Genomic DNA, 12,043 nt, shown 5'->3' with positions numbered 1-12,043 from the left:
TTCATCTTCGTCTCACTGATATTTTGTTGATTCCAGGTTGATCTAGCATAACCAAACCCTAGCTTGAAATCCTTAGTTCTCAAATATGGATGGAAATATGACTCAAATAAATTTTTAGTAGTCTAAAGAGCATTCCTAGACTCCTCGGGGCATTAGAACATTACATCATTCTTTCTTAGCATCTCATTTTATCGAGAAAGTTATTTTAGAAATTTTGGTACCCTAATTTTGGAGGATTTGTTCTCTAATGCCCTCACTTAGATTGTAGATTGTAATATATGGATTGAAATATGACTCAAATAGATTTCTAGTAGTATGAAGCACTCCCCTAGATTCCCAATGGTGTTAGATATCTCTTTACTTCTTTTAGGCTTACCTTTCAAGTGATTTTGGTCACAAGATGTTTCTTGTTGATGGTTTGAGGGTATGTTTAGTGTACTTTTGGTGGCACACATGTGGTATTTTTATTTATGGATAGATGCATGATTTACTATTGATTTCTCTACTTGGGATTCATAGTTTCTACATATTTGGAGGTAGTTGTACACATGGCATTCTAATGTCCATTCACACACCACATGTAGTTTCTTAGGTACATTGTACAGTTGGAAATTGTCTCATGATGACACATCATCAATGATATTTATTGACACATAATCTGAGGCACTTTGGTGTATGTACATCCACTTGTTATCACTCTATCTCACACGTGTGGTTGAGGGGGCGTCTCTTACATATTTTTTTATTCACCTAGATGATGTATCCACACATGAGAGTTTTACGGATCAATTGACACATCATACTTGAGATTGATTGCACGTTTTGAGCTATTTTTGCGATTTCTTTCACATAAAAGATTCACTTGATCGTCATTTCGCCCATGTGCTAAGTTGAGAAGGCCATTTATGGACACACATGTGGGCTAATTTTTGCATAGAAAGAGGATGTTTTTTACAGCAACATGATTTTTGGAGACATTATAGGGGCTCAAACCCTAGATTTTTTGCGGTTTTACATGGTTAGAGATTACTTGTTGACTTGGAGACCCTAATATCCATTCTTGGAGGTACATTGACAATTGTATCTCTCTTTCCACACTCTTATTTATTCATTATTAGTGTTAGATACATATATGTACAAATTTCACACATATGGAGGCTCATTTTATTTTGTCTTAGATAGGGCATCTCAAAAGTAGGTTTTGTTCACCTCGGAATTTAGTTATTGTTGGATATTTGCACATTTAGTATTACATTATATCTTAGGAGTGATACCCTTCCAGTCTTGCAGTGTAGATTATGTGAATTGGTTCTTTATAATTGTCTTACTTATTTCCATTTCACTATAAATTAGGCTATATGGAATGTCTCACCTTAAAATGTTGGCTATTTCCAATTGCTATGAGTTGAATAGACTTGTAATTCAAAATTTTGCAGCATGGTACTCCAACTAATATTTTGGTCAATAGCACCGAAACAAAAATTTGAGCCACTAGCTACTAGTTATTGATTGCATTTTTTTGGGGGGGAGGGTGTGGGGGGGGGGGGGGGGGGGTGTTGTGCTAGGATATTCCCACCCTCATTGTTTGTTTACCTAAATCTTATGCATAGTGAAAAGTTTTGGGAATTATTTAGTTGAGATGAACATGCTATGATAATTAGTATTGTTTTTATAGTAAGCATGAGCTTTTCTATAAATGATTGTCAAATTAAAAGGATAAATAACATTATTCATTTCTTTTCCTTCTATTTATATGAAATGGGCCTACTATGTTCGTCTGCTTTTATCTTCTTTTGGTACTGATGTACATGCTATTATTTGTATATTTGTTGATTTTACTTCAAATAAAATGTTATCTTTTAGAAGATGATGTCTTTGAAAATCCATTTCCTAGTTAAGGGAGGGCGCGATATTTTCCTTGCACATAATTAATATGCAATGTAGGTGTCACGCCTATAATTTTTTCATTTGCCTCATCCACTACTTCACCTTTATGGGTGTTTGGATTTTTAGCTACAGGATTGTTAATCCTATTTGAATTGTTTATCTTGATATGTATATTTATTGTCGATGAAAAATTAGCAGGGTAAGAAAGAATGTTATATCTAAATATATTTTGTTGGATACCCTGCTTTCTAGCTATTTGTTTCACATTGGCGGAGTGCTTAACATAGGATGGGATAAACTAGACATATATTTGTTGTAGAAACATGTAATTGCTTGTGTTGGACAACTTGAACCACTCTAGCAGCATAAACTAGTTCTCTCCTCACAACACTACAAATTCAGTGATTCATAATCCTTCAAAGTTTATTCTCATTCCTTATTTAAATCCAGCCTATTGACTAATATGATCCAATAAAGGGAAGAGTTTCTTTGCATCTACAATAAATAAGAAAAAAAACCAAAAATAATCAAATGAATTGTCAAAAACAAGCCCGAACAGAAGAGAATAAAGATAGGTAGATTGATCTGACTGAAACAAGGGGTGAAATCAAAAAATAGTCGAGGTTATGTCTAATCCAAATACTATCCAACCTGATTCATGTGCATATACTACAAATATTTCTATATAGGTACTCACAGAAGTTACTACTAGAGTTACTGCTAATCTTCATACGCCATAAGACATGGGAAAAATTAGAAGATTATTCATCTTCGTAGGGGTGTCCTTCTCTATTCATTATGACATATGAGAGATTGGAAGAAGAAGTAGTGGTTTTCCAGTTCCCTATTAGGGAAATAGAGGAGGAAGTAACCAGGTATACCTCATCTCTCTCTTATATTGAGTGATTCTTGAATTGTGAGAAGCTTCTAATGTTTTGTATTCAATGTGTATTTTGAGTTAATTAGGTTATGGTATTATGATGATTCTTCAAATTGTATCTATATTTTTAGCCAACGAATTATCAGCACTAGCAGCACTAAACAATGTAAGAAGACGCAATAACCCAAGCATTGTAGATTTTGTTTTGTTGCTACTATTGTATCTAGGAACTATACAATATTTGTCCAAACATATTGCAACTGTGAGTTATGGAACTCTACTTATGGTATATTTATTATGGAAACTTTTTCAATCTTTATCTATCTTTTTTATGCTCCATCATCTATTTCATTCTATACATTGGTTTTTATTAGTCTTTTTCAATGTTAAAATTAGAAATTATGTTTAAGGGTAATAAACCAAAAATTCTAGTTACATGTATTTGTCTAAGAGATTAAGGATTTGTTTATTCTTTCTTGGTTATGTTGTAAATTTGGTAGTCTAAAGGAGTTATAATTACCTCTTTCATTACAACTAGTTTGATGTGGTTGTGAGAAAATGCAATAGTACTTACATGTACATGGTATATTCAAAACCCAAATGTTGTCTATATTTTATCTTTATAGACCACATTTTGTGTTTGGAATATCTGTGGTAAGGACTGAGAGTAATTGTGGTTTTTTGTATTTTTTTTCTTCATAGGGGACTCCCTACATCTTCTAACAAGGTTTAATTTTCAATAGTGAAAGATTTAGTTTATTAAAAATTTGAAAAGAAAGTAGTAAATATAGATAGTTAATTTAAAAATTAAAGCTCCATTTATGTATTGGGAGGCAGTTATGGTGACATGAATTTTTAGCTAATTTATAGAATATAGATTCTACAAATATTTTTCCATTATGTGTAGAACATATTTTAAAAATAAATTCCTATATACACAATTTCAAGGACAACAAAAATTCACATAATATTTTAAAGGGTGCTGGCTCAATGGAAGAACATCCTCCTCATAAGGAGGAGGGTGATGGTTGGTTCCATTCCACTATGCCCTAATACGAATTAATTAAATGCTTATTTTTTATTAAACGCTTTTAATAATGATTTATTTCAAAGATGAGATAGGTGGTTGTTTCCATTCCACTATGCCCTAATATGAATTAATTAAATGCTTATTTTTTATTAAACTCTTTTAATATTGATTTATTTCAAAGATGAGATATTTTTTCTAGATTCGTTGTTTTATATTGTCTCTAAAGAGACAAAATTGATATTGTATTGACTCTAAATATAATTTATGTTGTCTCTAGAGTGGCAATAGCTAGAATTAAAGAGATTGTCTCAATGAAGACAATATGTCTTTAATCCCAACTGTTGTCTTTGGAGAGAAATGAAATTTCCTCCTAAGAGACAATAATGCTTGTGATATATATGGTCTTTATAGAGACAATTTTTTAAAACAATAATTTGAGACACTTTCTTAAAGAAAATATTTAAGACAATGCACAAGTTTTTTTGTCTCAAATTAAGACAATTTATCCAAAAATTATGCCAAAAAATTATCTTAAAACCACCTTTATGTTGTAGTGTCTTATTGCTAAACAAAAACTCATAATACTAATATTGAATGCAAATTTTCTACCATACCCATTTACATCTATAAAAAAAAAACTAAAATAATTTGACATAATTTTGACTTCAAACCACTATACCAAGCTTATTTATTACCGTTAAGAAATGCCTAATCCATGAGAGGTTCTTTTTCTATATATTAAATATCTTTTTTCCAATTTATAAGGATGAGTTATTAATCAAAGGTAATATTATTTAATAATAAGATTTTAAATTATTATAATAATATATTTTATATAAATATAGTAGGTTATTTATGGGAATTTGGAATAATTGTTCCATTCCATTACAAATAAATCCAATTAACACCCATCAAAATAATAAAAATATATCTAGAACATCACAATCATTTTCATAGGTAAGGTGTGTAAAAAAACAATATTATGACCATCAAAAATTTTATTCAGTGCAACATTTTCTTTGCCGTTGTAAGCGACTATTTACCTTTAACAAATGTGGAAATCAATACATGTGAACGTTAAACGAAGAGCGGTGTCAATATTGGTATCATGGGTACTATTATTTATATATATATATATATATATATATTTCAAAAATCTAGCTAACACGGGTGAAGTTAATATTTTTATTTCATTGATGTAAATTAGATTTCAAAAATTTATAATAATTTTAAAAAATGTTTTATTTTCTATCAGCAAACTAAAATAAAAAACATATTTAAAGTGGATAAAAATAAATAAAAATAAAAATTATATATTAATGTAAGTAAACTTAAAAAACATCTTGAAGGTAGATGAAAAAAAAATAAAAATAAAATTTATATATTAATATAAATTATATATGTAAATGTAATATATGACAATGATAACTTTTAAATTTTAATTTCTAATTTAATGTATAATATAATTTTTTTACACATCATTATTTTATATAATTAAAAAGAATTTACCATAATATTATCTATTCATAAAATAATAATCACATTTTATTTATTCATTACATACATAAAAATAAACCATATTATATTAAATTTTCAATAAAACCCAATTTAATTATAAAAAAAAGGTTGATAAATCACAATTTTATATAACCATAGTTTTCTTAAAAGAAGTTAAAATATTATCCTTCATAATACATTTTATTCATTCATTAAATGAATGAAATTAAATCATATTACACTCTATTTCCAATAAAAATATGCTTTTTGATTTAACAGATCTTACATTAAAATATCACAAAAAAATAATAAATCGGGTTAAAATTAAGAATATTTTCACAAAATTGAAGTTGTGTAACAAATTGATTTGAGCCTAGAATTTTTGTTTGTGATAATTTTCCTTCTATATTTAAAATAACATAACATAAAAAATAAATCTCTAACAAATACAATAGGATTTTGGACATAGACATGGCCTGCAAATGAAGGCCCTCATGGGCAAAGTGGTTAATCGTCTATTAAATATTAATAATGTATCAAATATTAATAACTTTATTGTCAATAGAGTAGTCTTGGAATCACCCATATTACAGTTTATATTAAGTCATAACCAATATTGCGAACCAATACTACGAATCATACTATCGTTCATTACATTTTAAAAATATAATATATCTTTTAGAGCTTTAGAAAAGATTTTACATGGTAAAAATAGTTAATTGCATTGTCAATATTTTTAACTAAATAGTCCATCATATTGTTTTAAAATTTTATGGCTTACTCTGTTGTATTCAAAGAAGTTGAATCTACTGCAGTTGAACCCAATAATCGGACTATATTATTTTATGCGGAAATTAGCAGGAAGACTCATATTTATGCTTCATTAATAAAAATGAAATTTACATGAAAGAAATTATATTAGTTATGTCATGTAAATAATTAATTTTTGAATAAAATTATACTCTACTTTTATATATATATATATATATATATATATATATATATATATATATATATATATATATATATATATATATAACATGCTTATATATATTATATAAGAAGCCCATGAAGAAACATAAACTTAACCTTGGGTTTTAGTTATACCAGAAAGTGCCGAAGAGAGATCAGAACTATATATCTCTCAAGTATAATATTTATTTTTATGGAAAGAACAACGTATGTGCAAACATGATTTCGGGGATCACAGATCTTAGTAGAAAGATTCAAATTTCACTTACTGGTTCATGGATACCCGAGTCAGTGGGTAGCCGCTAAGTACATGATTTCGGGGATCACAGATCTTAGTAGAAAGATTCAAATTTCACTTACTGGTTCACGGATACCCGAGTCAGTGGGTACATGATTTCGGGGATCACAGATCTTAGAAGAAAGATTCAAATTTCACTTACTGGTTCACGGATACCCGAGTCAGTGGGTAGCCGCTACGTCTAGGGTTTACACCCCTCGGCGAGTCAGTGGGTAGCCGCTACGTCTAGGGTTTACACCCCTCGGCCTATTTACTGACCTAACCCCAAGAGCTTTCGGGATTCGACCCTGTGACCTCCCATTGGTGAGGCACTTGATTTGACCGATTGAGCTAACTCTTGGGGCTAGGTTTAAAAAATAATTGTTTATAAGGAAAAACATTATTAGCTTATAATTATATTTAAATTTAATTAATAAGTATATCAAAACATAATATTTATAATAAATTTATAATATGACAAGATTTTTAGTCATAGATATTCACTCCAATTTATCATGAATATTATTAATTTGTGAATATATATTGTTACAATACCATTTGTCCATGTCATGGCTTATCAATACCACATGCCCAAAAACATAATTTATTTCGTAAACAAAATATTACATGATTCTTGACCATGGATGTTCACCCCCATTTTACCATGCATATAATTAATTTGTAAATGGGCTTTGTTACAATATCAAACCTTATATATACCACATGTCCAAAACCATAACTTATTTCACAAACAAAATATTTTATAAATATTTTATTTTAATCTAATTTTATAACATTTTTGTAATTAAATCTAAAAAAAAGGTTATAATAACTTTTGGGATATATCTAAACCCTCTATAATCATGACTACTAAAAGTATTCCCATACAAATTAAATCAAGGTTTTAATCAAATTAAAAATTAGATCGGTTTTATATATAAAGATGTGAAATTTATACAATATAAAATTAAGAACTAGCATAGAACCATCTTAACTAAGGATCTAAGCCATGCGAGCAAATAAAGTGACTAACAATAATTGAGGAAAGATAGGGCAATAGTTTTTCATTATTCTATTGTCTTTGACATATTTGATCCAAAATATAGGTTTAATATCTTACAACCGGTTTAGTCTTTTTAATTATACTTTCTTAAACACAATACAATGAGATCAAATTTACGAGGGAGAGAAGCTGGGAAAAGAGGGGAGAGAGAGTGAGATAGTGATAGTGCTAGAGAGAGAGAGACATATGGGGGGAGAGAAAGAGGGAGGTAGGAGAGAGAGGGAGAGAGGCGGGGAAAAGAGGGGAGAGGGAGTGAGAAAATGACAGTGCTAGAGAGAGAGAGAGAGAGAGAGAGAAGGGGGGAGAGAAAGAGGGAGGTAGGAGATAGAGGGAGAGAGAGGAAGTGAGTGATGGAGTTGGAGGAAGAGAGAGAAAGATAGGAAAGAACAAAGACATAGAGAGATAGAGGTGGGGAGAGAGAGAGAAAGAGAGAGGAAGTGAAAAGAGATGGAGAGAAAGTCGCGGTGAGAGGAGAGGAAGGAAGAGAGAGAGGAGGAGAGGAGGGAGGTAGGGAGAGAAGGGGAAGAGAGAGAAAGAGAGGGAGACACAGAGATGCAAGGGAGAGAGAGAAGGAAAGAGGGGGGGAGATAGCGACAAAGTTGGATGATAGAGAGGGAGAGAGAGTGATGGGAGGCGGAGACTCAGAGGGAGTTGGGAGAGAAAGGAAGAGAGAGAAAATAAGAGAGAGAGGGAAAGAGGGAGAGAGAGAAAATAAGAGAGAGAGGGAAAGAGGGAGAGAGAGGGGAAGAAGAAAGAAAAAGAGGAAGAAAGTTAAACAGATAGAGGGGGTGAAAAGGAAGAGAGAGAGGAGATTCAGAGGAAAGAGGGGGGGGGGCAAGGGGAAGAGAGAGAGAAGGGGAGGGAAGGAGAAAGAGATAGATAGGTATGGCGAGAATGAGTGTATGTTTTGGGGGTGAGATAGAGTGACAAATAAGGAGAGATAAAGATATAAAAATATATAGTTGGAGGTGGGAGATAGGGAAGAAGAAAGAGATAGGAGGGAGGGAAAAAGTGATATATATATATATAGAGAGAGAGAGAGAGAGAGAGAGAGAGAGAGAGAGAGAATGTGTGTGTGTGTGTGTGTGTGTTTTTGGGGAGGTAAGATAGAGAGATAAAGAAGAGATGGTAATAGATATAGATATAGATGGTGGGAGGAGGGAGAGGGTAAAAGAGAGAGGGAGACATAGAAAGGGGACGACATGCAGAGAAAGAGAGGGAGATGGGGAGAGAGATAGAATTTGGGAAGAGAGAGAGATGGAGATGAAGGGGGAGTAAGAAGGAATAAGAACGAGACACATAGATATTATATAGTATTATATAACCAACCTAGATCCATCTTAACCTCATATCTATCAAAGCCCTAGAAAAATCAAATATCTCAAAATACAAACCTTTCCTCAAATTTTGAACACACAAAAAAGATTTACATCTCAAAAAATTTAATAAATATAAAATAATACTTTTAACATATACTATCCACGTTTACTAATATAATTATACTAATAAATATCATATAAAATATTATTTAAAATAATTTAATAATAATATTTTTCATTAATATTATAATATATTTTATATAAATATAATTTAACATATTATATCTCAAAATATGAAATAATATTTATTTTATATCCTTCCCAATAAATCCAATTAAACCAAATTAAAATAATAATAATACATCTAAAACAGAACAATGTTTTTGCATATTGAATTGTGCATGGAGGTAACATTATGGTCAACAAATATCTTCCTCGCTTCAACTTTTCCTTTACCCCGAGTTTGTTCGCAAGTATTTACCTTTTGGAAATTAATCCATAATTAATTCTTGCGAGTGTTAATCGTCTTTTAGTGGATACTGTAATAGAAGAAGGGTGACCATATTGATTACATGGGTATCTCAAAATAATTCAAAATTATAGTTAACATGAGTGAAGTTAATTTTTTAACTTTTCGCATTTGAATTAAATTTCCAAAATGTGTCATCACTATATTAAAATATTTTAAAAAACTAAGATGACTAAAGTTAATATGTTGATTTTTCTCATGTCAATTAAACTTCCAAAATCTATAATGGAGACTTAGGTGTCACTTTCGATTTTAACATTATGTAACCCAACTACACTTAAAAACATCCAAAAGCAGATAGAAAAAACTTATTTTTTAAAAAAAATTAATATATATACATCCAGAAGTAGATAGAAAAAACAAACTTTTAAAATAATTAATATATATATATATATATATATGTGATATATAAATTAGAAACTTAATATGACAAGAGTATATTCTTAACTTTAATTTCAAACTTAATAAATAACCCAATTTTTTAACAAATAACAATTTTATATAATCACAATTTTCTTACCGAAAAACTCACTACAATTTTATATAATCACAATTTTCTCATTGATAAAAACTCATTAAATTATTATCCATTTACAAAATAAAAATCACATTTCATTAGATTATTATCCATTTATAAAATAATAACCGCATTTCATTCATTAAAAAATATATATGTATTACACTAAATTTCCAATAAAAACAAATTTAATAAATCATAATTTTATATATTACAATATTCTTAAAAAAATGATTACAACTTTATCCGTCTTGAGCTACTGGTGAACCAGTTTCGTTGATACGATAAATTTTTTGATATTTATTCATTTCCGTTCTTGCACAGTGCTAAAGAGGACTTCAACGTACAAACACAGCGGAAAAAATTTAAAATATAATAACAACGAAAATAATCGAACCGTACATTTGGGGACGAATTTTTGTAATGGTAAGTCTGTGTTTTGTAATTTCTGATACATTTGTACATTCCAAAATACAGCACATTTCAAACCGTGAAAATTCACCACGAAACAAAAAAAGAAATTGCCGAATTCCCACCAAGAAACTAAAACTGTGTGGACTGCTCCGATCTTATACTGGATGTCAGCCCACAAAAATGGCTTAGGAAACTGATAGGGATTGGATTTTCACATAATCAAACGGCAAATCTCCGTACCAGACGTTTCTTGAAATTGTCAATTAGCTTATGGATTCAATCATTTTAATTCATCTTTCCACATATCCGGGCAGGCACTGTCGCATTCTTATAGTTCTGGTTGTCGCTCAATCCCTGACGTAGCAAAAAGCAGCACCCAGCGGCTCTCCAAAATGATTAATAGTAGCAAAAGATCTAGTACTAAAGATGTCGCGCATGAAGCGCAGAGTTATACTGTCATGAGATTCATTCTGCTTGAACATTATGAATGCTATCATGTTGGAAGTTGGAGGCCTATAGCGAACCAAAGGCGGCCATTCAAGACCTGATGTTCGACAAGGAAACTCATCAATATGGATAATTACGTTTAGCATTACCAAGAATACTTTCGATCGATCTCAACGCCAAAGAAAGAAAGAAAATCATGATACCTCCGATTAGTTGATCAGTAAATGGGTTTACATAAACAGAAACGGTAGTCAGCCTGTAAGGAGTAGCGATAAATGGAGTTATTAGATTAAGAGGTTCCCGGCGCTATTATACTGAGAAATTCGATGTGAGATGAGGAGTATTAGAGCATACCAGAGCAAAGACTCGCAGGCAGTTCCAAGTTCCGTCATAACCTAGCATGTGAATTTTCATTTGATATGATTAATAAAATATGGAAACATTATAAGGGAGGAGGATAATGTGCAAAGAGGATTAAAACTACTTACACACACGTATGTGGCGTTCATCGTTACAGTCAGTGTCTCGGAGCTGATTTTTTTGTACTCGATGTCCAGAGGTTCGAATTGGACATCATCACGGCATACATGATCACCCAAGCTAGTTTCTTTATTGAAGAATCTTACATTCAAATCCACACATGGAAGGAAATCGTTGACAATGTCTCCGATAACTCTGGATTCTCTGAGCAGCTGCCTTATAACCTGCCTTAGGTCTTGCATTGGGAAAGCAGACATTCGATTTCTCTCTTCTAACTCCATTCTTTGGCGCCACCATGACCTTATATCTGGTTCCTCCTTTCTCTCCTTCTCCTCAGGCGCTAACAGCAATGTTTTGTGTAATCTTTTCCGCGACTTTGACTCAACCGATGCCTCGTCCTCTCGTTGGAGCTACCTTAACCGCTCCATTCGCCGCCCCCATAGTTGCTGTGTTACCTGCTCAATTCTTGCACGCTCCATATTTTGCTAAATGCAGGCAGATCCCAATGCGACCAAGTGATGTACTGTGCCTCGAAAAGAATCCAAACACGCAAGCGGAATGTAAATGAGATTTCGGATTTATGTCGAAGGAAGACCGATGTGTCCATTATTTATACATATTTGAACTTTAGGTATACGACATTTTTCTATTTCCATGTCTATCATATATGAAATATATACTTGTGGATCCGTTTCTTGGGTTCATTTATATTACTTATTATTTTATCGTGT

The 12,043-nt window shown here is 31.3% G+C and overlaps 1 protein-coding gene across 1 annotated transcript; it reads right to left on the bottom strand.

Moving 5' to 3' along the window:
- Nucleotides 1-10,732: 10,732 nt before the first annotated feature.
- On the bottom strand, nt 10,733-11,593 carry LOC149150738 (uncharacterized). The gene is made up of 4 exons (XM_089442927.1): nt 11,321-11,593; nt 11,187-11,227; nt 11,036-11,088; nt 10,733-10,929 (listed from the first exon to the last, which is right to left on the bottom strand). Exons 1-4 carry the CDS (start codon nt 11,591-11,593, stop codon nt 10,733-10,735), a joined length of 564 nt encoding a protein of 187 aa, XP_089299053.1.
- Nucleotides 11,594-12,043: the final 450 nt, after the last annotated feature.

The sequence above is a fragment of the Pinus tabuliformis genome, chromosome 9 (assembly GCF_031772625.1).
Source record: "Pinus tabuliformis cultivar Carrire ecotype Pingquan chromosome 9, CPIR1, whole genome shotgun sequence".
Classification (NCBI taxonomy): Eukaryota; Viridiplantae; Streptophyta; class Pinopsida; order Pinales; family Pinaceae; genus Pinus; species Pinus tabuliformis.
This window is presented reverse-complemented; position numbering and strand designations above follow the sequence as displayed.